General features: G+C 40.2%; 2 protein-coding genes and 1 long non-coding RNA gene across 6 annotated transcripts in view; 2 read left to right on the top strand and 1 right to left on the bottom strand.

Annotated features, from left to right (window-relative positions):
• The first annotated feature begins 524 nt into the window (after positions 1 to 524).
• LOC119902238 lies at positions 525 to 2,652 on the top strand. 2 transcript variants are annotated; one of them, XR_005444313.1, is made up of 4 exons: positions 525 to 668; positions 765 to 894; positions 1,202 to 1,539; positions 1,968 to 2,652. It is a non-coding gene; the product is annotated as an uncharacterized LOC119902238 (long non-coding RNA). The 2 variants fall into 2 exon arrangements; XR_005444312.1 differs by having other exon boundaries at positions 538 to 894.
• Positions 2,653 to 6,222: 3,570 nt separating this feature from the next.
• Positions 6,223 to 9,161, bottom strand: LOC119902237 (growth/differentiation factor 8). Its single transcript, XM_038718285.1, has 2 exons — positions 7,864 to 9,161; positions 6,223 to 7,267 (listed from the first exon to the last, which is right to left on the bottom strand). Exons 1-2 carry the CDS (start codon positions 8,186 to 8,188, stop codon positions 6,468 to 6,470), a joined length of 1,125 nt encoding a protein of 374 aa, XP_038574213.1. The 5' UTR covers positions 8,189 to 9,161; the 3' UTR covers positions 6,223 to 6,467.
• A 4,719-nt stretch (positions 9,162 to 13,880) lies between these two features.
• The window catches only part of mast3a (microtubule associated serine/threonine kinase 3a), a 29,820-nt gene continuing 17,902 nt past the window's right edge, over positions 13,881 to 25,798 (top strand). The window contains exons 1-5 of one of the 3 annotated variants that reach the window (XM_038718284.1): positions 13,881 to 14,067; positions 15,501 to 15,532; positions 21,289 to 21,377; positions 22,078 to 22,150; positions 24,505 to 24,583. In XM_038718284.1, coding sequence (XP_038574212.1) covers positions 14,026 to 14,067; positions 15,501 to 15,532; positions 21,289 to 21,377; positions 22,078 to 22,150; positions 24,505 to 24,583 — 315 coding nt within the window. In that variant the 5' untranslated portion in view covers positions 13,881 to 14,025. Of the gene's footprint in view, positions 14,068 to 15,500; positions 15,533 to 18,173; positions 18,639 to 21,288; positions 21,378 to 22,077; positions 22,151 to 24,264; positions 24,286 to 24,504; positions 24,584 to 25,798 lie in introns of those variants that run through there. The other 2 variants (XM_038718281.1, XM_038718283.1) reach the window with 2 other exon arrangements.

Below are 25,798 nucleotides of genomic sequence, written 5' to 3'. Positions count from 1 at the left end.
TAAGTGGTGCGAGAGACTGTTTCAACACAATCGAAAATTGAAAACACTCACACCACCTGACACCCTCACATGGTAGTTTTGTTAACCAGCAACAACAAAAAATTGAGACAGTGATGCTTCAAATCACCAGTGCAACCATAGACTTACAAAATAATCATCAGTTTAAATACTTTATCAGCTGCTTTTCTTCAAACCCTGCAGAACATAGCATATGTGGTGGGAATTGTTACCTTACCCTACAGTCTCAAGGTAGTGTAACAGTATTGCTTGGTGTATGCATGTGGGGAGTGACAGTAACAGCAGGGGGAGGTAAAAGTCTTGAGCTAGATCACCAGTAAGTCTAGTTCCGCTCCTATTCATGTCTGTGTTGGTAAGGGTAGGGTCATGTTTTGGTTAAAGAATATGAGTCAATGTTATGTCCTTGAAAGTGATGGAAACATGACTGTGTGTGTGTTTGTGTGTGTTATCAACCTCTAATCTCCACCTCTAAACATACTATCACCCTTCAGCAAGACGCTTTGACAAATTTGAGACCTTTCGACCAGGGAAAGCAGAACCTACTTATTTCACCCAAATGTTTTTCCTCCTCACAATCAATTATTGAATTATAGACAATGTCCAATCAAGCAACCTTCACAAATTCTGTACACAGATTGGAAACTTGTCCAGTGAGTCATAAAGTTTAATACAACAATAATTCAGCTCCTGTCAGCAGCTGTCTATTTTCAGAAATAGCTTTTTACAGGAAATCTTCTTGGTTTCAGCCCTTTCATTGCCCAGTTCCATGATTTCAGCAAAAAGGGAACCGTTGCAAGTGTGCAGTGTTAAAGATAAACTACAGACTGACTTCACTCACGACTCAGACCTTGACCCACATCGCCAGAGCCTTGTTTGGTAAGATAGCTGTTTTTATTGACCTACACTTTTACGGAAAGCTGTTTGCCTTGGCTTTCATGATTTGTTTTACAGCATTTCCTAGAATGTGAGATGTGAATTTTTATACTTTTTGTATATAGACAAAACCGTTTTATTGAATTCTTTTAAAATTCTTGTCCATTGTTTTTTAATAAGGCTTTATTACAAACTGACAACTGTTCATGAAGTGAATGGGATGTTTTATTTATGTAGAGGCCCTTTGAATAAGGTTAAGCAATAATAAATTACCTTTTAACCTTTAAAACTGTGTCTTTCATACTTGCAGATCATGGTCAATAATACTTGTGTCTCTGGAAATGACACCGCCACATGTTCTGGCCGCAGCTCTCCTGCAGGTCTGATCTGGGGGCTGACGCTCTTCTTTCTCCTGCTTGTGATCACAGCTGGTGTAATCATGTACAAATATCAAGGTAAAATCAGGAATATGTTGCATTTTGGACATACAAGAAGCCAGAAGAAGGAGGACTTTACAGAGACAACACAAGCTGATTCCCACCAGTATGACCGTATGATGATAGAACAGTCAACAGCGCAGAGCCCTATTTATGAAAACCTGACAACTCAAACTACTGGATACAACAGGCGCTCAGTAAACCAGAGCAGGTGAGCTATACTTGTAGTCATACTTTCTTAGCCTGTTTCATCTTTTTAGACCAATTTAAAATATATTTTGAGTATGAAATGTCATTTATGAAACTGCAGTGGCCCAAAAACAGAACAGAACGGAAACAGATGAAGAAACACCGTGTGTGCGGTGTGAATTTCCCCATTTTACACAATCCTGCTGTATTATATGCACACAATTTGCCATCTGTTGGAGATCTCTTCCTCTTTTGTTTCCTACAATTTAAAGTCTATTAATCAAATGTGCCAACTAATGACTCAGTGCTGGAGTTTTTTCCTGGTCAAGAATAGAAACTGGGAAAAGGAAAGCCACACAGTGTACAAAATATTTGTCTTGTGTCACAATGGTTTTACATCAGAAACATGCTTTCTGAACATTATCCGCATCACTTATTGTTTCTCCACAGGACATCCAGTCAACCTGAAGAGGATTTGTACTTGCAGTGTGATTTGCCAGATGATGCAATATACAGCAATGATCCGGCGTGCAACCTCTCCATCCTCCCAGACTCACAAGAAGAAGACGTGTATATTGTACCAGACTCATGATTGGACACATCTCTATTCATGTCTGCATATTTTTACTCCGTTTACTGTACTGATTATGGTAAAATGTACAAATATACTGCTGCTTTATGGTACTGCTGACCTGTAAACAACAACACATACGTATTATCTATACATGCGGTATATTTCATAGATATATTTTATTAGTGTACACGTCTTTGGTTATTACTGTTTTTCTCACAGATCCTTTAATATCATATTGGACGTGCTGCACAAATTACAACATTCTGACAACAATCCAAGGTAATCCTTTCATGATAATATCTGATTGTTTTTGGGCTTTCTCTTGATTTGTCTGGTGTTGGAATTACTGATGAATCACTTCATTTTGACCTTTAGAGAGGAGAAGTGTGAGCGATTTACTCACTCTTATGTGGTAAAGTCATGCATGTATTTTGCTGTCCTCTTTTGTGTCAGCAGTTTTGCGTTTGGCTCTCCATTAGATTTAAAATCATTTCAGCAGCCGAGAAAATTAGTGTATAAGTTTTGTTATTTCTTTTGAATAAATAATTCCACAAAAACATATTGCTTTTTTTTTTAATAAACTGAAAAACCAGGAAGGGGTATGTGGATTTGAAAATTTGCCTAAGTATGTGGATGTGTGTACTTGCACTGAAAAAAATCATAGACCCATTTAGTTATGTCAGCTTACTTCTTCTTTTTAACTCAAATAGCTCTGACAAGTTTTGGATTTTGAACTCAACTGTATGAGTTTTAGAAAGTTAAACTTGCATTAATTCATTGTGTTGACTATTTGACACTTTTGTCGTGTTGATTAAACTTACGTATGTAAGTTATCAGTTGAAAAAAAGGCAAGAGTACAAGGATTGCCTAGGAGCTGTGTCTTTTGAGTTTGAGAAAAACATATACATAATCAACTAATTATTAGGGTTTAGCAAGTACTCGGTTGAAACGAGTATCCGGTACAGATACTTTTCATGAGTATCATCAGAGTAAAATGTGTCAATATCTGTTTTGTTATAAACTATAAATATATGAATATAAAAAAATCAAATACTATTCTCTCAATTCTGAGGCTGTTCTGTAAATGGTTTTCTAATAAAAAGTTCTGATAGAAATTTCAGGTTTAAATAACTTCCAGTTAATACCACCCACTTATAGATTAAGCCCCGCCCATTCTGAGCACAGATACAGAAGATTTGGTGTTCTTGCTCACCCCTGCTAATTATACACTGCAGATAAGTCATATATTCAAATTCCAACCAAAATATATACACTTTTGTGGTAAACAAGACTAGTGCCACTGGTGGAAAGGGTTCCAGACAACAGCCTTTCAGAAAGGAGGTGACATCTGCTGCTATTTTGAACTTTGACTGCGACGTGCACAGGTGCACCAGCAAACTTCCCTGCCCTGTCACAAGTCATTGAAGATAATAGCACAGTGGTGCTGTTGTTGTGGTCTGTCTTCTAAATGTAAATGTAGGCCCTATAAATGTAAATGCTCTGTACTTGTATAGCGCCTTTCTAGTCTTTTTGACCACTCAAAGCGCTTTTACAATACATCTGCATTCACCAGTCATACACTGAGCCTAATTGCTCAAATGGAAACTAGCATTCACACACATTGATTCATACACTGGCAGAACAGCCGCCAGGGGCAAATCGGGGTTCAGTATCTTGCCCAAGGTTCAGTATCTTGCCCAAGGACACTTCGACACGCAACCAGGGGGAGCCAGGGATCGAACCGCCGACCTTCCGATTAACGGCCAACCCGCTCTACCTCCTGAGCCACAGCCGCCCCAGCCGCTGTAGATGTACACTTAATTTGGAATTTAAATCCCTTAACTTGAAATGGAAAGTAGTGTTAAGTTAGAATAACTCACACTTGTTCATTTAAATAACATTGGGACAACTAGAACACTGTAGTTATATCCACTTTATGAACTTAAATTTATGAGTTGAAACAAAGGCAATCTTCAAGTTGAGTTATCTGAACTTAAAAATGTGAGTTGAAAGGGTGTAGAATTGTATGTTTGTTAGACAAGTGAAAGCAAGTTTCCTTGGATGGAAAATGTAATATAGATAGTTGATTTAACTCACAGTATTAAGTTCAAACAATAAATTATCTTTAATTAAACAAATTGTATAACGTAACATCATGAGTTGAAACAAAGCTTTTCTTAAAGTTGAGTTTACTCACATTTTTAAGGCAGCAATTGAACTTAAGTTTTTAAGTTGAACCACCTAGATAATTTTTACAGTGTGTGTACGTGTGTGGTTATGGAATTCATTATGTTTTATAGAATAGTAATGGTTATAAAGCTGCAAATTTATATATGTTCTTTATGTGATCAAAACATTTTGCTTTTACATTATGCTCTGTTAGGTCACTATAAAAAATCTATAAATTATTATTACCATTCACAATTTTAAAAATGCAAATGTGTTAAAATTGCAGATTAATTTCAAATGTAATTTAACAATACGTTTCTGAAGATGAAAGACAAAGAACACAATATTAAGGAATAAAAGCACAACATCTTAACTGTTACAATATAAATTATCTCTAAGAACATTTTGCAGTTGCATTTTAATTTGAACTATCATGTTCACTTAATGTTTTTTAGCTAATCGCCACTGTTCTGCGTGTCTTTACTTGCTCTCTATCCATAAAATACTGTAAATGCAGACAAGAATTCACCTTTTTATGTGCGAAAAACCATTGCAAAACAAGGCACAAAAATATCATCAAGACTTGCAAAACATGCAATGGTCAGCACCATTTTATGTGTTTTGTGGTCTGTCAGTTTTTCAGAAGAGACACAAAGAGGATGTGTTTATTTTCTGACCATATAGCATCGCTGAACTCCAGATTTTCTGTCTTATTGTCCCCTAAAAGCTCTTTAACAGAGAGAGAGTAAGAGATAAAGCTTTGTCCAAAAGTTACAGAATAAGAGGTGTGATTTGAGCTTCTATGGACTGGTGATGACTGGAGATGATGCTTTTTTCTTTTTTTTTTCCAGGAAGGCTACATGAGGATTAAAACCAAATACTAGAGGCTAATGAGTTCATGCTGTCTTAGATTACACACAGTAGGGCTTGATAAATACTGTCCCTAATTCTTTTATACTTGTATACTTTGGGTGGTACTGACCTTTCAGAATCTAAGATTGAAGACCTTTACGTCCACCCACAGTTGAGTAATAACTGAGGATGTCATCCCTGAAACAAATAGTAACAGGATAAAAACAAAGAAATGAATGAGCAGTTACTGGGCACAGGTCTAAACCTACCAATAGGAAAGTGTAATTACAGTTAGCATTTGTGTCTGCAGCTCTGACAAATCACCTATTTATTCATCTACTTATTGATTCAGTCAACCAGGGTCACCCAATATGCCCCACCCTTTTAATACATCTACTTTATTAATTGTAAAACAACATATGCTCATATTTAAGTGACCTTTACACATACAAAAGATAAAAACTGTTAAATACTCATCAGGGGTGGTGGTGTCACTTTGTAGAATAATTTAACTATAAACATTTCAGAGGAGCTTGCTGCCAATTTCAGTTCACTCACTATCACACTCATCACCTTATTACTTTTGAACTCCAAAACCTCGAGCTTTGGCTTCTTATGAGCTCCTTTTATACTGTTAATTATTTTTTCTTGTCTCAGCGTTCACACTTATCGTGAGATATCTCACATGATTGTTTGTTCCTTTTTCTAATAACTTATCTCAACAGCACTTAAAAGCATACATTACAACAACAAGCTGTGATAATCTGTAATGAAAATGCATTTACAGTATCATCATAGATATGTAATCTAAACAGTCTGGAGTTTACACAGCAAGCCATTAAATCTGTGGAGCCCCCCCCCCGTTTTGCAAATTTTCCCAGTCAAATTAAACTAATGATTTAGTTAATTTTGTTCTTTAACCAGCTGGTCAAGGCCACAGTGAACTTCTACAGTAGTTGATAGTATTTCTGTGAATAAATGACAAATGTGAGAAAATATGCTCATGTGTTTATTATGAAATGTACATGCTGATATATTCAGGTGGAACAATTCAGTGCGAATAAATCAGAACATTTATGTTTGGTCTTTGTATAATTATTGAAATGTATATTACAACAAACTCAATATCTAAACCAGGTGCTTCATAAAACAATACAGTACTTTAAATAATAAACAGTAATAAAATTAAATATTATGTAGTACTTAAATATTCTGTAACATAAAGCAATAACACAACACAAATATATGTTTAGGACCATAAATAGAAATTAAAATAAATAGTTTTTTACCATGTAACATATTCTTCTAGGTGCAATGCTCTCCCAAAAGGATAGGTTTAAAGTTTAATTTTTTCTTCAGGCACAGTGACATTTACTGACAATCAAGTCATTGAAAGGAGTTAGCTTCAACCTCCCCCTACTGTCATAGTGCATGAGGACCATGGGTTCGTAGGCCGCCGGCACGCAGCAGGGGGGAGGGGTCCCTCCTTTGCTAATCTGCTGCAACCGAGACTTCACCTGTGTGTGCATGCTTGCAGGCTTGTAGTTGTGGGGGCAGGTGCCGTCACAGAAATGCATTGTGTACTCAGTTGGGGCCACCACCCAGTCCGTCCAGCCGATGTCTTTGAAGGACACGGTGATGGACTTCTGGCAGCACCATCCTCGTTCATCACATTCGTCTTCCTTGTTGGAGCGAGGCAGCCTAGTCTTCCGGGCTGGTTTGGGCTGTGGGAGGCCTATTTCTAGAGAAACAGTAGGATTTACCATAAGGGCATCTTTTTCACCCACAACTATCCCTACATCCACAACCAGCGCCTGACCGCTGTCAGTCCTCATCCACTTCTCTACCTCATGGCTGATGTCAAGGATCACATCTTGAGTGCTTGACATATTTGCATGGACTGTTGAGTCAATGTGTGTCCATGCAGAAGAGTTCATCGGCTTCCTCCTGTTTACTTTAACTTTAACCTGTTGTCTTACCTCAGGCTGAACTGAAGTGGATTTGTTTAAAACCTGCCTGGAAATTTTCAGCTCAGCTCGAACTGATGTCAGTTCAGTCTGGATATTGGGGTTCTTGTGGAAAACAGCTCTATACCACTGCATACGTTGACCTGACTGCAGATGTTCCACTCTCCGAAGCACTTCTAGTGGCTCCACTAAAAAAGCACAAAAACAAAGAAAATCTTTATAAGAGCCAAAGTTGGCAACGTCCTGTAATGATTTAACAAAGTACATTCAGGAAACATCATGACACAACTCAACTGGGAGCCTAAAAAAAAGGAGACACAAACATATTTTTAAAATCATATACTTTTATTTGGAATGTCAATGCTCTCTTTTCTTTGATGACGTTATTGAATGTTCAAGGTGTGCCTGTCACGCTCGTGATCTCTAAAAGCTTGTAGGAATGTGCTTGTTTGCTGACAGCACTGTTTGATGGCTGCAGATTCTGTTTCCAACCACTGAAATATGTTTAAGCTCTGCACAGATAAATTCTGAGAGTCAGACATCTTTACCTGGAGCATGAACTGTAGGGACATAAGTTATTTATAGTATTCACAACCACAATGGCACAATAGCTTTTGTCTGGAGAGGTAAACTCACACTGCAAGATTTCTTGAACTAGCCAAGAAACGTTCTTTCCAACTCCTGCTCACACTCTCCAACTTTCACGCCGGTCGTTTAATTGTGACAATGGCTAAATTAGGCCAAAATGTCCTCCTGACATCTCCCTAACTAACAAATAGCTCACCTGTAGCTGGAAAGAGCACGGTAGACATGATGGATTGCCAGGTTTCTGTCACTGTCTGGCTGGAGTTTCCTCTTATCTCTCTCTGTTTTTCCCTGTACAGCTGATACATTTTCCTCAGCTCTTCCTCTGAGGCCTTTTGGGTTGGCCTGGGCCTCCTGTCCATACCCAGCGAGCTGAGGATCCCTGTCTTCACCGCCTCCAGAAGCAGGACCCTCTGGCTGTCCGTTCTATCAGGCGTGCCTTCGTGGGCCACTTGAGGCCGGCTCTCCCCCGAGCTGGAGAAGGAGATGAGAAGCAGCAGCGTGCAGGAGAGTGACCTTAACATGGTGAGCCTGTGTGAGTCTGAGTGCTGCAGCTCAGTGGATGGGGTTTGTCCATGTCATGAATGAAATTCTTGACATGCTTTTTATTTATAGAGCTTCTGTGTTGCCACACCCCTGGTTAGTCAGGTGAGCCTGTGATGGGCTCAGCTAGGGCCATTTTGCAGCATTGTGTTATATGTTAACAACATGTGACCTATCGAATCAGAAGTGTGTGATACTTGTTTGAATATTTACAGCTTTTGTTCAGTTTTGTTAGCATACAGTGGGAAGTTTGGTTGAGATTTGGTTACTTTACGAGTACATGGTGTGCGCCTCAGCTTGATTGTCCAGTTATGCGTCACTTAATCAAATAAATGACCATATGTCTTACAGTGACCAGTTCTAAGGATGGGGGCAATGGGCGATTACATTATTTCCTCCAGGGTTAATAATGATAATGTGTTTATTGAACTCTCCCTCGCTCTAGAAAAGGGTGGAGAGAGTAAATTATCTGTATGGCACCCGTCCTTAAACAAGCCCAAAGAGGAAATGGCTCAATGTTAAAAAGAGATAAACATACACAGAATTTTTATCAAGAAAGGGAAGTGTCTTGTAACAGTTATCTGTTTATTATCACAGAAATGTATTTATCACACAAAATATGTAAGGAGCTCGTCAAAGATCAAACATAGCACTCTGTGAAAGTGCTCTATTTTATGATGATTAAAAAGGACTGAAAACATATCGGATGTCAGCTACCCCTGTCCTCTACAGTTGGATGAAGAGGAACAATTCTGCTCTTTCAGTTGTAATTGTTCGGACAGACTAAAGCGCTAAACACAGGCACTGTGGAGTGCTGCCAACAGTTATACTAGCATATTATGTGAAAATCATCACTTCTATCAGTAAGTAGGGTCAGTGCTCTGCTTGATTACAAAGTAGTTTCCCCACCCTATTACGTGGCCGTCTGGGTCATTGACCCTATCTTTCCAACCGAGGGCATTCCTGACTGCCGCAATTACTGACTGATAAAGGTTTGCATTAACGGGAAATCTCCATAAAAGTGCATTTATGGACATTTTTGCCAAATTGTAAGCTTGGAAGTGTAACATCACTTTCAGTGACTGGATAGTAAATTGTTAAACAATGAGAGGATTCGTGGGAATTTAATTAAATGCTCACATGCACATTAAAATAAACTAATAAAACAATAAACATTTTTACCACAGAACCATAAAATCATCTATGTGAATGCTAATTAAATTTGAATGACAATTCACAATAAATGTGTAAATGTAATTCAAAGGTCTTGCAATACAGTTTAGTAATATAATTTTTGCTCATTTCAAAATAAGTGAGCAACAATTATATTAATAACTTAAAATGAACAAAAAGGGAACATTACTTTTTGTTTGGACGTCTCGCAGGTCACATACATGTGCAATTTGTGATGAGGGGTTGAATGTAGCCATTGCAAGTCTGTAAATGGTCAGGAGCCAAAAACGTTGGGAACCACAGCAGTAGAAAGCCCTGCACCTGCCATAACATCAAGAATAATTTTCTAATTTAAAGCCTAAGAGACTATGTTTGAACATGTGAAAAAGTTAGTGCCCAAATATCAAAGTGTCAGAGCTTCTTTGACAGTGTCAATTTCTGAGCTGTGAGTCACTGAGGTGATGAAACGATCATGTGCCTTACCAGGTGAGCCTACTTTGCAAGTTGAAAGTGTGTGAATGGTGTAAAGTGACTCAGGCAAACCAGCACTGTTGTTTTAACTGTCAGAGAAAGACTCTCACACTCTTCTCTGGCTATTTCTTCATCTTGTTCATCTGGTTTGTTGTGCGACTTGTTTTGTCATCATGAGAAGGAGATGTTTCTGTGTTAAGGGAGTGAATTTCATCATACAAACTGTCAACACACAGTGAGGCTGGCTGATATACACTTCAAATCACATGATGACAGATGAAAATGACAGCACACTGTACATTTTACGTGGAATTGTTCAACCGTGAGGTCAAGAGATGAATTTAAGAGGCCACCAGATGATAGCATGGTAAACAATAAAAAAAACTGTATTAGGTACACCTTGTTAGTACTGGTTTGGACCCCCTTTTGCTTTCAGAACTGCCTTAATTCTTCGTGGTATACTTTCTACAAGGTGTACAAAACATTCCTCAGAGACTTTGGACCATATTGCCATGATAGCATCACGCAGTTGCTGCAAGTTTGTCGGCTGCACGTCCATGATGCGAATCTCCCGTTCCGCCACATCCCAAAGGTGCTCTATTGGACTGAGATCTGGTGACTGTGGAGGCCATTGCAGTGCGGTGAATTCATTGTAATATTTAAGAAACCAATTTGAGATGAATTGAGCTTTGTGACATGGTGCATTATCCTGCTGGAAGTAGCCATCAGAAGATGGTTTCGTTGTGGTCATAAAGGGATGGACATGGTCAGCAACAATACTCACGTAGGCTATCGCTTTTAAACGATGCTCAATTGGTACAAAGTGGCCCAAAGTGTGCCAAGAAAATATCCCCCCACACCATTACACCACCAGCCTGAATTGTTGATACAAGGCAGGATGGTAATGGCTGAGTGCAGTGTCAGGTTGTGTGGATCCAAAATGCAGACACTGGCAATGAGGATGCGGTTAAAAAAAGACTTAATTAAATCAACAAAACAGGTTTACGTTGGAGCTGAAGGCAAAGTCCAAACAGAGGTAAATCTAACAAGCATATATAATCCAGAGCACAGGCAGAGTAATCCAATGTACAGCGGCAGGACAGAACACTCAACATAGACAAACAAACCCAAAACCAAACCCATGAAAACAGACTAACAGGAAAATCATGAACACAACCCAAAATCCTAACAGGATCCATGCTTTCATGTTGTGTATGCCAAATTCTGACCCTAACATCTGAATGTCGCAGCTGAAATCAAGACTCATCAGACCAGGCAACGTTTTTCCAGTCTTCTATTGTCCCAATTTGGTGAGCCTGTGTGAATTGTAGCCTCAGTTTCCTGTTCTTAGCTGACAAGAGTGGCACCCAGTGTGGTCTTCTGCTGCTGTAGCCCATCTGCTTCAAGGTTCCACATGTTGTGCATTCAGAGATGGTATTCTGCATACCTTGGTTATTTGAGTTACTGTTGCCTTTCTGTCACTGTATATTTTCTCTTTTTTGGACCATTCTCTGTAAACCCTGGAGATGATTGTGTGTGAAAATCCCAGTAGACCAGCAGTTTCTGAAATTCTCAGACCAACCCGTCTGGCACCAACAACCATAAATCTCCTTTCCTCCCCATTCTGATGCTCAGTTTGAACTTCAGCAAATTGTCTTGACCACGTCTGCAAACCTTAATGCATTGAGTTGCTGCCATGTAATCACATGGCAGCAACTCAATGCAATGCTGATTAGCTATTTGTGTTGACAAACAATTTAACAGGTGTACCCAATAAAGTGGCCGGTGAGTGTGTATATATATACTACCAAGAAATGTACCTAGAAAACTTGGAAGAGGCTGTGTTTTGAAGGCAAAGGGTGGTCACACAAAATATTTATTTGATTTAGATTTTTCTTCTGTTCACTCACTTTGCATTTTGTTAACTGCTAAATACATGGTAATATCTTTTTTAAGCATTCTCAGTTCACAACATTTTTTCCACACCTAAACTCTTGCACAGTATTGTATATAATGTTTTTCTCCTCTTTGCTCTTTCTTGTATAGGCCTCTAAAAACGATTTACCTTTGGTTCTACTGCATTCAGAGTGGCAGGGGTCTGAATTATTCCCAGAATCCACTTGGCAGAGAACAGGATAACATGTCATCTACATCAAACATAAAAACACATAGCTCCGTGGCGCCCTCTGGTGGCACTAAAGCCACAGTACAGCCTTTATTTGCAGCTAAATGCAGCTTTAATTGAAGTTGTGTGTGTGTGTGTGAACATTTCAAAGACAGAATTTCTGAGAGAATGACAATTTTCTTTTCCAGATGTGAAAAATGCCACTTGATAAGAAGGCAGTTCATTTATTTGATGCTTTTGGTTGGTTGTTTCATTGATTCCCATCTTGTTCAAGCAGTTTAAGTACAAATGACCAGAAGAAACATGTAGTATTATATTTGTTTCATTGTTTTCTTAATTTCCTTTTTTTTTCTTGTGTGCTTTTATAGATACAAGCTTCATGAACATAATAGAGCCAATCACTGATTTGAAGCTACTCAGGAATATACAGTATATAAGACCGATTTGTTTATTTTTAGTTTCTCAAATGTTTTCATTTTAGCGTGTATTTGTTTTGTGTTTTATTGTCTTTGCACTTGTTAAAGCACTTTGTAACTTATTGAATTATTTGGCTAGGTACAAGGCATGGCTTGGTGGTAACAGGGGACATGAGCTGAGGATAGCAGTGCTTTCAAGTCAGCCGGACTCACAGAATAAATCTCCAAATCCTGAGTGGCTGAACTGGAAACTGTCAAGACTTGCTTTTACCTTTCAGTCTGGCAATGTAATGAAAAGGTATAGGCCTAAGTGAGGTTAAGATCGGAGAAGCAGCAGAAGAAGGAACACTAATCACTGTAAACAAAAAAAAAAGATAAGAAAGAAAATGAGGGCAATAAAAGGAGGAAGAGCTGACTTTCATGCCTGACTGGTCCCACTAATGGGCATGGACTATTTGAAGATGACCTGCCCTGGATCACATGGAGAGCACAACAAAAGGACACAGACTTCCCAGTCTGTCCATTTGTAGCTCTAAACTCCATCATCAGTCAAGTGAAGAACAAAATCTAGATATTTTTACACACGGATATTTCATTTAAAGAATTTTGTCTCACTTTGAGTCAATAAGCTACAGCAGCAGTTAGTTATGGTACAGTAGAACCCAAGCATTTTCCTTGTCGCGTGGGTTGAACACGTCCTTGCAAAATCTCTTCCTTGTAAAGAATGATTACCACCATGTTGTTGTCAAATACCACATGATACATTTGATCACAGTTGGGTGTGCGGGGCTTAACTCTTGATTTGCAACATCCACTTAAAGTTGCTTCAAACAATCAGCAAACTTCACAGGAGAACAATGATTCACGCCTCTGTGGCTTACATACATGGACATGTGACATCACAGGACAAGAGACTCGCCATTGTTTTATATGGAAATAACCCATCATGGTACCACTGGGTGACAGACACAGATCAATCACGGCTATTCAGCGTTGACTCCAAAGCACAATTGTTCTGCATCCTCTCTGATGAGGTTTTATTCCACTAGACAGCGACACCATGTTATATGACATGGTGGGTGAATAGATTAACTGCATCTGACTAGTGTTCAGATAAACACCCTGCATGTACCACAACAAGTGGATTGCATGTGTTTGTATTGATGACTCAGTGGTTTATTCCATTACAGTTGCAGCTTATTGCTAAATAACGCAATAGGCTATCATGGGGACTACATTGTTAAGAAGATCCTAGAGACCGAGGTCAAAATGGGGACCAGGGGATCCTTGATAGCCTAGGCTACTCCATGACTTGAAAAAGCTCTTAACACAGTAAAACCAGTATTTTGCATTTGACAGGTGATCGCAGAATATAAGGGTAGGCTAATAAGAGCGTGGAACACGCCTTCTCACTTTATTAGGCTACTAAAGTTTAGCTTAACTAACAACAACACCCACGCATCTCCTTCCACCCCCGATCAGTTGATCAGCTGGCCACCTTTTCGGGGAGGAGGTGGTGGTAGTGAAGCAGCAGCAGCAGCGAGAAGGACTCTATCCGTGCTCCCGGGGAGAAGACGGACCGCAGTATGGGTTGACTGAGCGGGGATATGCATTGGGGTTTCTATTGTCTTCAATGATGGACGAGCCGAACATCCTGAGACGCCGCGGTCTTCAGGTAGGCTAAATGGAAACTGTCATGACAGCACGCGAATGTGGTTGTTTCCAGGCAGACGGGATGATATGATGATGTTGATGATGATGAGGAGACATTGGCGACGACGCAAGGGATTTCTCCGGGAATTGCTTTGGGTTTAGCTTTTGGTCCGCTCTTATTTATTTATTTTCAATTTAAAGAGTTTATATTGATTCTATGCTCTTCCTGATAATTAGGCTACCCGATGTCTCTAGATAAGGTTTCTTTCTTATCTGGAGCTATTTCCCTATGCCTGGTGCCAATTCACTGAAACAGGCGGCGGCACCGTCATTAGTCCATGAATTGTTGAAATTAGTGCACATAATTCAGTAAATGAATGTAGGCTACAGCAGAACTGAACCACTACCTTAGCCTATTTGTTTATTTTGGGAGCTCCCCATTGGTGCTTTGGTGAATCTGGTTGCCTTAGTGACAGGAGCATAGGACCCAAAGGTTCCTGGATGATTGACAGAGACATGCCTTTAATCTTCTCCTGGGTGCCATTTTTCTTCCTGTTGTTCATTCATGTGTATATTTTCTACATAAATGAAGTAGTGAAAGCTGCATTGTTTCTACCCCAGGTCTGTTTTGAAGGAGGGGATGTTGGGTTTGTGATGAAAGACTCAGTCCAAACTGGGTGTTCCCATTAAGTTATTGTAATTGGTTTCTTTTCCAAATTACATTCATCTGTAATTTAGATTTAAGGACAGTCCTGGCTTTATACTAATAGTGAACATGAAGGTTATGGTAAAACGATTCCGGTTTGCTTTCATGTCTCCCTTAAATTCATTATATTGTGAAAAACAAATTGTTATTCTTTATTAAGTACTGTTTTAGTAGGCTACTATGTTCTGATTAGTGATGAAGCAACCTCTTTTCTCTGGAGAAATGTTGTTTAAGTGTGTTTTTTACCCACCTATAGTTTTCACTTTCTGTAATAGATGAAATCAGTGCAGGTATGGGCTCAAAAGGATTTTGTGCACAAGCTCTTTTCCCTGTCCTCCAAATCCTGATCGGCAAGGACAGTTTTGCAGTTGCCTGAGCTCAAACACAGTAGCCATGGGCTAGTGAGGATTTGTACCCTCGCCAGTAAATGACTTACAGACCCACTTGTCATGCATGAAACTAGGCCACGCTGTAGCTAATGATATTTACAGAGCTTTAAAATGAAGATAAGTGGGAGCAGAGAAGGGTAAGCATTTAAGGAAATCCATCTGAAAAACGGTTATATTCTTTTTTACATGTCATGAATGTGAAGTGCCTGTCAAGACTGAAAAAAAATATTCACATTGTCACTCTGTTTATTCTGAGGAGTCAACGTCTGTTTTGTTGTGAAGAAGCCTATTAGCCAAACAATATCTAGCAAAAGCACATATCTGCATTCATATGCGTATTTCCCATCTCTTCTTTTCTAGAAAGAACTGAGTCTTCCTCGCAGGGGAAATGTGTAAGTATTATCAACTGACTTATTCTCCCTCTGTCTGTCTGTCTGTCTGTCTGTCTGTCTGTCTGTCTGTCTGTCTGTCTCTGCCCCCCCACCCCACCCCACCCTCCTCAAACCAGACCAGCCAGAATCCTGATTGTGCAAGAATCCCGTATACATTTACTTGACTCCTGAGAGGCAAACAAACTTCTGAAGCTGCTTATGGGGCTTGCCTGAAAGTCAGAGCAGGCCCACTGCTCCGACAAGTTTTATTTAAACTTGGAGTGGGAGAGCAGAGATAGAGTTAAGGTGAAAAACCTGACATCCTCTCAGTATGTGAGAATCAACAAGTTGCACTCCCCTTATAGTTAACATGAATGCTTATTGTGAACATACATTACATCTGAATCTGTTTTTACCATTTTGCTACAGCAGTCAATAATCTGGTGTGCATGTGATTATGTATGAAAATATGCATGTGAACTGAGCAAACAAGCTGAGCCAGCTCTTACAGGTAACTGCTCATTGTGAGTTTGTTTTCCTTCTAAACCTTTTTCCTGCCCAGAAGCAGTCACCTGATGATTAATAGGTATATTACACAGTAGTAACAGTTTATATCAGGTTTTCTCAGTAGATGTGAACAGCATTAAGGAACTAGCATGTGAGTTTGCTGCTCAAACAGGAGGCGCCCCAGTCAGAGCAACATCTCTTTAACCTCTTCAGGGACTTTCCCCTGTCTTTAGAAAGATTATGCCTGGGTAGTTTTACTGTCTATGAGTCAGAGGAAATATCAGAATCACGGGAGATACTAACAGCAAATCACAGATGACAGATTTAAAGATTTAAAATGCTTGTACTGCTTTTCCCATTCCAGTCAAGGTGTCCGAGACAAACAAGGAAATGTTCATTTTAAGTGTATCAAGGTTTGTATTTCTTTGGGCTAAAAATATTTTTAGGGGTTGCACCCTGTATGTCTGAGTGTCAAAATATACAATTTATTTTAAATATCTTACCTTATTAGAATATCACTGATAAAAGTGAATGGCTTCTTTAAGAACAACTCAATCAAGGATTTCAGTAGAGACATGTCTGTGGAAAAGCTTAGTGATCTAAGTGATTTGCTAAGAATTCTCTATGGTGTATTGTTATGGAATAATAGCCTCTAGCAGGGCTGCATTAACTCACTATGGCCCCTACTGACCCCCTGTTTGTAGTAATTTAGTTTAAAAAAAGGAACATGCACTGTGTAAATTCTACTCAAGCACACGTCATCCCCAAACAAATTTGCAAGTAATCAAATCACCATAAACCAAATGACAATTAATCTTGATCTAAAATCCGTATAAATTATGTTATAACCTTGCTTTTGAAACTGTTAATTCCAGTTTCTTACTATGTCAAGGTGCTGAATAGGAGGCTGCGACCAATTATCAAACGTCATATCCAGGGGAAACAATGTGGATTTTGTCCTGGTTGTGGAACAGTGGACCTGCTCTTTATCCTTGCAGAGTTACTAGGGGTCATGGGCTTTTGTTCATCCAGTCTACATGTGTTTTATGGACCTTATGACCATGAACCACTGGGAGTCTTGTGGGGGGTATTGTGTGACTATGGGTGAAACACATTTTCAGTGGGTGTTCTGCCAAGGGCTTTGCCAGGTTGTCCCTTGTCTCCAATTCTGTTTGTAATTTTCATCGATAGGATCTCAAGGTGCAGCCGTGAGGAGGAGAGTGCCCGGTTTGGAGACCTAAGAGTTGCACCTCTGCTCTTTGCAGATGATGTTGTTCTGTTGGCTTCAGCACGCTCAGAGGTTTGCAGTCAAGTGTGAAGCGGTCGGGATGAGAGTCAGCACCTCCGAGTGTGATGCCATGGTTCTCTGCCAGAAAATGGTGGCAAAACGGTTGGGATTGAGTTGCTGCTCCAGGTGAAGGAGTTCAAGCATCTTGGGGTCTTTTTCAAATGGAGGTGAGATCGATTGGTGGATTGGTGCAGCATCAGGAGTAATGAAGGTGTTGTACTGAACTCTTGTGGTGAACAGAGAGCTGAGTTGGAAGGCAACGCTTGAGATTTACCAGTTGATCTATGGTTCAACACTCTGGTCAAAAGCTTTCGGTAGTGCCCGAAAGAGTGAGATCGCAGATAAAGAACAGCCAACATGAGTTTCTTCTGTGGATGACTGGGCTCACCCTTAAGAGTTGAAGTGGTTTGGGCAACAGATCAGATGCCTCCTGCTCTCTTTGGAGGTTATCCAGGCATAGATGGATAATTTCAGTTCGATCACAAACAATAGCTGGGTTTTATAATTTAAGAACACCGTTTTAATTCTTGAGAACATGTGCTGTCCAGTCCTTGAAATCCATGAAAATCACTTCAGGATCTCAATTGTCCCTGATGACAAAATGCAACATTCATGACTTCTCGTAAGATTAAAAATTTAAATTGTGGCTCATACCACTTGCTGTGCACAATTTACTTTTGTTGATAAAAAAAAAAGATATTAAGCAACAGTATTTAAATGGTGTTTGAACGTCGAAATCACTGGAAATACATTATTTTTCATTCTTCTTTCTGTTTTGCACTGGGTGGTTCATTTGTGTTCTAGTCGTTAATACAATATTTCCGACAGTGCATGAAGGCATCATTAGTCCCTCCTACGTCCGGCGCGAGCAGACGCGGCTGCGCGGTGTGGCTTTGCTCTTGCTGCTGGAAAGTTTGTATCAGTCTTTATATCTTGGCGAAGATATCCGTTGATAATGTCGCATCCCGCGGAAAACGGACTGTTTCGGAAACGGTGCTGGTGACAGGGAGAAGGAGCAGAGCGGACATGGCCGTTGCTGTCGCCCATCATCACCGAGCTTCCGTGCCGTGGGTCTGGGGTCAGTTTGTACCGAAACTGAATGGGGTGTCTGCCTTTGGACACTGCGTACTACTGGCCTAACCACCACCGATGATAACAACCCCACAGGAGAGACTGTTTAACATGACGCTCCTACATTAACAAGAGGATAATTGTCATATCTGGATTGGATTTATCCGTCATCACCATGGCAGACCAAAACTACTATTGGACCGTGTTGCCGAGCTATAAAACTAGTTTTGTGACTGGGGCCATGATGAAACGATCAAAAAGGTAACGACTGCCCGTTTTAATACTAGACTCTGAATGTGCAGACAAAAGCCATGCATTCTTGACTAAACTGCAGCAAAACGTCTGCTCGGCCTGTGCGTGTCATCAGCTCCCCGCTGAGCTGTGCCATTCACTGTCTGACAAACAGCAATTTGTTGAACGTCTATGCTGAGCTATTTGATTCACAACACGTACACGCAACCCCCACTGCGTTTGGTAACATTATCAGCGTGCAGCTCAGACTGATAATGCCATTGTGGTGTCTGTGATACCCGACAGTACGTTACTGTATTTGTCGGTTATCCGCCCTAGTTTTTGTTTCCGACGGAGAGAAACGTGGCCATTGTAGAGTGTTGTGTATGTGGGCAGACTGCATTGTCTGCCACCAGCTGTCGCATACAGCGACACAAAGTCTCAAGGCTGATCGATACCCTCATGTAATTAGTGGAACTCTAGTGTTGTGGATATGTTTTTTTTTTATCTCTTAGATAAATGTAATAAGCCCTCACGTGGTAGAGCAGTAAAATGTGCCTTTCATGTCCTGTAAATCATGTCAGTGTATCTTTGGCAACCAGCGAGTTAGTAGTGATTTTATTAGTAGTAATTTATGGGATTATTTTTCCTTTGTCGTAACCACAGTATTTATATAGTGAAATGTTGTTTTGTTTTGATTCTGCCACAGTGTGCCATCTTTTGCAGCTGCTGTCAATATCATAAACTGCACGACCCATTGCTAATGAGTGAAGTTCTGGAAGAAAACCTCTGCTCTCATCTTACACATTCAGAATTGTCCTAACTATTTTTGTGGTAATAATCTATCCAATTTTTTCCATGTAGTTTGGGAACATGCATCAGTCATGGAACCCATTCAACACTGCGTGACTTTGAATGGAGCTCAGTGAATAAATGCAGCCCTTCACCATCAGCAGACATGTGAAACATGCATTCATCATGCTACATGGCTGCCTGCAAGGTCCCTACAAACCACGATTGTTAGCCCATATGAGTGTTTTCATGTCATTTTTTTGTCCAGGGGCTACAGTGTGAAAGGCGTGTCTCCTTATTTATTTTCTGATCAGAATAAAATGGTGTACACTCACATTGTGGTTCAGTAGTTGGTGAGCCATTGAAGCCAAAGTCAAGCATTTATTGGCTCTCCTTTCCCTTTGTTGCTGTGCTGCCCCTGCCACTTTGAGTCTTTTTGGGTTTGGGGCCATATAGTGTGTGAATCTGCCTGAGCACCGACCCAGAAATGTCAGGCTCTGTTGCTGTCTCAGCCCCTCAATTATTTTAGGTCATTGCCAGAGAGAAAGCGAGATGGCTTCGACATTACCAGGATGGGATTCTTATTCCATCTTTGTGGGGAACAAAATCAAACTAAAAAGGATGCCGATTTTATTCTGAGTCAAGATTTTAGCACACACAGAGTGAACACCAGGCATAGAGGCACCATATATACAAGAAGTAGAAAAAAATACATTTGAACTTTGAAGTAACTGCAGCAGAATTACACCAGCATCTATGTGGGTGATTCATTATCAGAGTGCCAGTCACCACTTTGAATTTGTGACCTTTTAAAGAAAGGGGGTCCCTTAGAGGAGCTCCAGAGAAGTGACTGATTTTAGTCAACAAAGCTGCACAGTAACAATCTTCAATCAAATTTGGATCCAAATTGGTATGCCAACGTGGCATACGGGTTGCAAATTGAAGCCAAACAGCCGTGCAGAAGGAACACAAACAAAAATCTCAGAATTGAACCAGCACCTCTTTAACACAGTCGAAACTGTACTCTGCCTTTTTATAGTTGATATGTTAGACAGCGCTGCTCTATCTGTTAGGAAAAGCTTGTATAGTCACGTGTACTGCTGTACCTCTGACCCTGGGCAGCGGGGTACACCAATCTGATCATTGTCTTACCGATAAATCCATTTGTGTTGCTTATGTGAGGATAAAGACGGCGTTCATCCATGGTGGCTGATCTTTAACGGTATGGACAGTATGCAATGGCCTGCACCGTTGGGTCATGGGAGTCACTTATTTGTCTGCATTGTTGTGTAACAACCAGACAAGGCTGTTTTTATAGGGTCAGGTGGTACAAGTGCTGCTCTTTTCCACATGTTTCCCATAGTCTCACATGAAAATGCTTCCAGACACGGGAGACCTCATCGGATAATCATTGATACTTTAGTGTAATACCGTAGTGCACTGCACTACTCTATACTCCTACTTGTTTACTGGATAATCATTTGTTCTGTGTTTTTCCATTATTTTGGTAACCCAAAAAGACAGAAGCACTTTTATTCTCTTAAATATATATAACATAAAAATGTGACCTGTTTAATTGGTGCTGACACATTAGCCAACTGTACAGTACATACTTTGTGTGTATCTTGTATATTTACATGCATATATGTTTGTAGTTATGCATATATGTGTATATATAAACACCCCTACCAGTATTATTACAGTTGGTGAGTGTTTTCCTTATCACGATCAGCAACTCGAGTTCATAGGTTGGCCGTGTTTTATATCACCTGCCTGTTTACTACACCAATAACAGGCTGTTAAACAACATGTGCTGACTGATATGTTTGTAATTGCATTGCATAAGCAAACGTTTTCTCTCTCCTGTTTGTTTTCCTCCTCCTCACAGTTCTCGTAACAACAAGAGAAGGAGTTTGGCGGTCGGGACCCCGTCGCCCACGCTCTCACGACCGCTTTCACCTCTCCCACTTGCCACAGGTACTTGTGTGTTGTTTTTTAGTTTGCTTGTCGGCTAGGCTCAGCGTGTGACATTGTTGAGCAATTAGACTAGAGGCTCATCACAGATACTTCACATTGACGTGATCACATGGAAAACAAAAGGGGGGGGAGATGGAATGAAGGGGGAGACCACTACATAAGGGTTTTTTTGCCTCGTACATGTGTCTTCAGCCTTGTTTTTGATGTCACAAGACTAGCTCTGGTTCCTCAGCTGTGAGTTCATCATGTTTTTTCCACAGTATAGTTCATAAGACATACAATAGTTTTCCTCCTTGTGATGGTACTCTTCATTTAGTTTCTTTGAGGCTATTCATTCCTTACTATATGGCAACTGATTAATTTTTCAGTGACTCAGGGTGTGGTAATGCTTTGCCCTCTGGGCTGATTTGAAAACCCTTTAGTGACCCTTTCAGAGCGAGTGTGTGGTGTGATCAACAACAGGACTCTCTGCTGAAACTGAGATTCTTTGATTAGACAGGGAAAGAGCCTGCTTAACTACTTTGGGAGTGTTATTGTAATTAAAAGATTTGATTGTTTCAGGTAAACTGTGAAGAAAAACCAGTTCCAAACTGAAAATGTAAAACATGGGGGCAGCAAGCTGAATTATTCAACATTTTCATAGTTTATTTCGGTTTCTACAGATTTTCAAAGTTTGTAACTGATTCATTTGTTTTTTCAGCTAGCAGCAGCCCTTCAGAAAGTCCCAGAAATGTCTCTGCCAGCACCTCTGCCAACTTCCAGTTTGCCCGCAGGTAAGAATAAACTCAAATGCTTTTTTAGTATGGATTTGTTCTAAGGCACTTGAGTTCAGCCACATTACTACAGTGGCATTTCCCTATCTAATCCAAAAACTGGAAAATTGTTAAGACTCCAATAACAGTGGATTAAATGTATATATATCTTTAATCCTTTTTCCTGCAAAGATCTGAATTGACAAAAGTGCACACACCTAAAGCTGAAAACACGAGACATAAACAGAAATATATTGCCATTCATGATTCATTCAAGAGCAGTGACTAGAACATGCACTGAGAGTGAGAGTTAGCCAAGATGCTTCATTATTGACTTTTTCCTAGCAAGGTTAATGCCCAACCAAACCAAAATCTAACCAGAGCATGAACATTTTTCACTTATTTTAAGCTAAATCCACACACTAAAATAACCTAAGAAAATTGGTTTCAGAGGAACATGTCTTGGCTTGTTCCCCTTTATCCCCTTAGTGGAAATGAGGCAATGCAGAAGCAAGTCCAACCAGCTGTAAGGCCCCAGGGCCACTTGCTGGACCGGGGTCTTGGCATTTGTCAAGTCAATTAAGGTGGCAAGTTGATGCACACGCTCATTACTCAGGGTTGCTGTGATTATGGGGAAAAATTGTAAATCTTGCCCTCTCATCACGCGTCTTGTAACAGTGTATAGAGTCACTGGGATTTAGAGGCATAGAAGCTGGAACTGGGATCCTCGTCCAGTAACAGAAAATAGTGTGTGGTCGACTTGCTAGTAAGGAGATTTGTGGCAAAACGGCAACATGTATCTGAAGGAGATACTTAAAAAGAGTGCTGTAGTTACTTAGTTAAGTTTTAAGTTTTAAGAATATGCTGCTTCCATTTCGCTGAATGTACATTACTTTAAATGTATATGCTGCTTATCTCAAATATCACGGGCTTTTAATGAGCATTTAATGTTGCAGTGCAGCGTATGGTGCAGCGGCGTACTGCACCATACGCTCGAGGACGGAGAGGGGATGTCTCCTGATAGAATTGCCCTGCCCGAGCCTGCATGACTCATCTAAATTTATTGAGACTTTTTAAGCTGCCAGTGCGGAGACAGATGCTGTGACTGCACTTTTGAGAGCGCCACTCGGTTTATTTGTTATTCACACAAGCTGTATAGCCCTGCTGTTTGTGCAGTTATTTTGTCATGTAAACAAGGACGAGCCAGACATGCAATAGTTGGCTTTCACGCAAAGGAAGTCTTTTTAATGCAAATGAGGGAATAACTTGATGAGGAATAATCTCAAGGGTGAGGCATAATTGTTTAGCTGCAGCTCCCTCTTCACATTAAAGATCCTTTTTTTCCACCTTGGGGTGTGAGGACTGACAACACTCTTGGCCATATTAGCTTTATTTTTTCTTTTACTCCCCAGGCATTGATTTTAAACCTTGTTTTTAATCTTACCTTCTGTCTTCTTTTATCCTTTCAGGACCATAGTAAGGTGTTTAATACACATTGTGGATTACATACATATCGTAAATGATCCAAACGAGAAGACACATGTGTCTAATTCGCCCCACTAATCCTCAGATCTCAGTCACAGTCAGCAACAGGACAATTTAATTTCGTTTGTGTCGCCCCTTATTCAGCTACATGTCCTCAAGAGGTGGTTTGTGGGAGAAAACATTCCTTGTCATCACAAATTGAATCAGTGAGGGAAATTGGGCTAGGTCCCCGGAGTGTCATATTTGATGGAAAAGTAGGGAGACAATGGAGACAGAGGCACTGTTGCAAGTGGAAATTTCACACATAAAGGAATCTTATTTGTAGTAGCAGTCTGGGTGGGTGTATTATGTGTGTGCGTTTGTGTGTTTGTGTGTGTATTATGATTCACAAGCTAAGTGTCTGTGGTTCTCAGTGCTGCAGTATAATAGTAGCTTGGCAGGTGTTCAGCAGCAGCAACAGCAGCAGATTGCAACTGGCCCGTGAGCTGTGACAGAGAAACAAGGCTGTGACTGTGACAGCTAGACCAACTCTGTCACTATCATTAAACAGTGTTTATTTTCTTTCTCACTTTGTGCCTCCGCTTGCCCCTCTTCCTCTCTTCCCCTCTTTTCTTCTCCATTTGTGTCTCCCTCTTTGCGCGTCGGTGTAGCCAACTGGCCCGCACTGAAAGGTAAGAAAATGACAAACTGGTGTTTTGCTTCTTTTTATCAACACAGTTTCAAGAATCAGATGTTATCACTTTAAATTTGCATGATGGAATAAAAAGAGAGAGATTTGCTGATGCAAAAAGATGAAGCTTTGAAGATTGGAGTGAGTCAACAGGATGTGTAGGTTTCATATGTTACAGAGAGCTACCACTGAGCAGTCTGTCACTGTTTTGTTTCTGCAGAGCGGATGGGCGAAGGTGGTCTGTGGCATCTGTTCCCTCGTCTGGATACTGCACCAATGCACCCAGTTCATCTGTATCTGTAAGTTTCTTTCTGTGATTCTCTAAGTACCATTCAGGCCTGTCTCATTCCAAACCACTGCCATGGGACCATTTAGCTCCTTGTGTTACTTATACTCAGTATATCAATCAGTTTATGGGGCCGTGGTGTCTTGTAAACTTATGGTGCTGACTGACTGAACTGTAAATCCCATCAGATTACAGGCTGTATTTTGAAAAAATACAAGCACTTTAAAACTACTGGTCATACCATGGACAACATAGAGGTAAATTATGCTGCTGCAGAGGTTTGAGAGAATTGAGTTTGAGAGTTTTGTCTGCTGTGAATGTCAGTTGGAATCAGTTGAACCTGCAGTTAATCCAAGCTGATCACTGCCTCTGTTCTTATTAAAGAAACAAACTGGTATATTTTTTACAACCATTTTTCACACAGGGTGAGTTATTTTCAATTTCAGGCAGAGTATCACTCTAGGCTGGTCTTGTGGCATCTGCAGAGCATTTAAACTCAACACGTCATACTGTTGAAACAATTAGTTTAACCGATGCAAGTAAACCCACAGAATACATTTCTCAGAGGCAGATGGAAAACCTCACAACACTGTTACTTGACAGTCTGCTCGACCATACTTTCTGCAGCCAGTTGATTTATACATAACATCTGACTGGAGATGGATGTTGCATCCTTTTAATGACTCATAACAGGATGTGTCCCATGATGATGCCTCTCTCCATCATCATCATTTGATCACTCTTTCCACTGCAGACTGGAAATGGGAATGAATCTTCAGATGCCTTTCCCAGAGTTTTCCTGGAATGATGTACACAGTATAGATATGATTAAAGATGCCGTTTTATACATGCATAACAATTAAAATACACCACATTTCACTCCATACGGTGTGTTTTTCTGGCTGAATATAAGCGTACACTTAGTATTTTTAGAGATTAAAAACACTGTTGGAATGTCTTTATAGTTAATATTTTACCATGTGACCATCCTTAATAAATAAATGACTTCATACCAAAATGATTTGAGCTGTACTCTGTGCAGCCCCTTTGGACTGAGGGAAAGTACAGGGAATAATACATCTTATCACTAAAATAACACGGGTCTTGTTGAAATGCTTTATTTTTCCTGGCCTGGATGACATCATCAGTAGTAGTAGCTTTTCCTTTTGGGACAAGTCAAACACGTGCCGTGTGCTGCCCTGCTGCGCCCATCAGCTGTTTGTTGATG

Source organism: Micropterus salmoides, unplaced genomic scaffold (genome assembly GCF_014851395.1).
Source record: "Micropterus salmoides isolate LMB-PRFRI ecotype aquatic unplaced genomic scaffold, ASM1485139v1 Ms_hic_scaffold_14, whole genome shotgun sequence".
Classification (NCBI taxonomy): Eukaryota; Metazoa; Chordata; class Actinopteri; order Centrarchiformes; family Centrarchidae; genus Micropterus; species Micropterus salmoides.
Note: the sequence above shows the minus strand (reverse complement) of the source record. Positions and strands in the feature narration are given on the sequence as shown.

Coding starts and splice junctions, on each gene's coding strand:
- LOC119902237 (XM_038718285.1), bottom strand. CDS start 8,188: ATGTTAAGGTCACTCTCCTGCACGCTGCTGCTTCTCATCTCCTTCTCC. Junction 7,268..7,863: donor CGTGCTCTTTCCAGCTACAG/GTGAGCTATTTG, acceptor GTGCTTTTTTAG/TGGAGCCACTAGAAGTGCTT.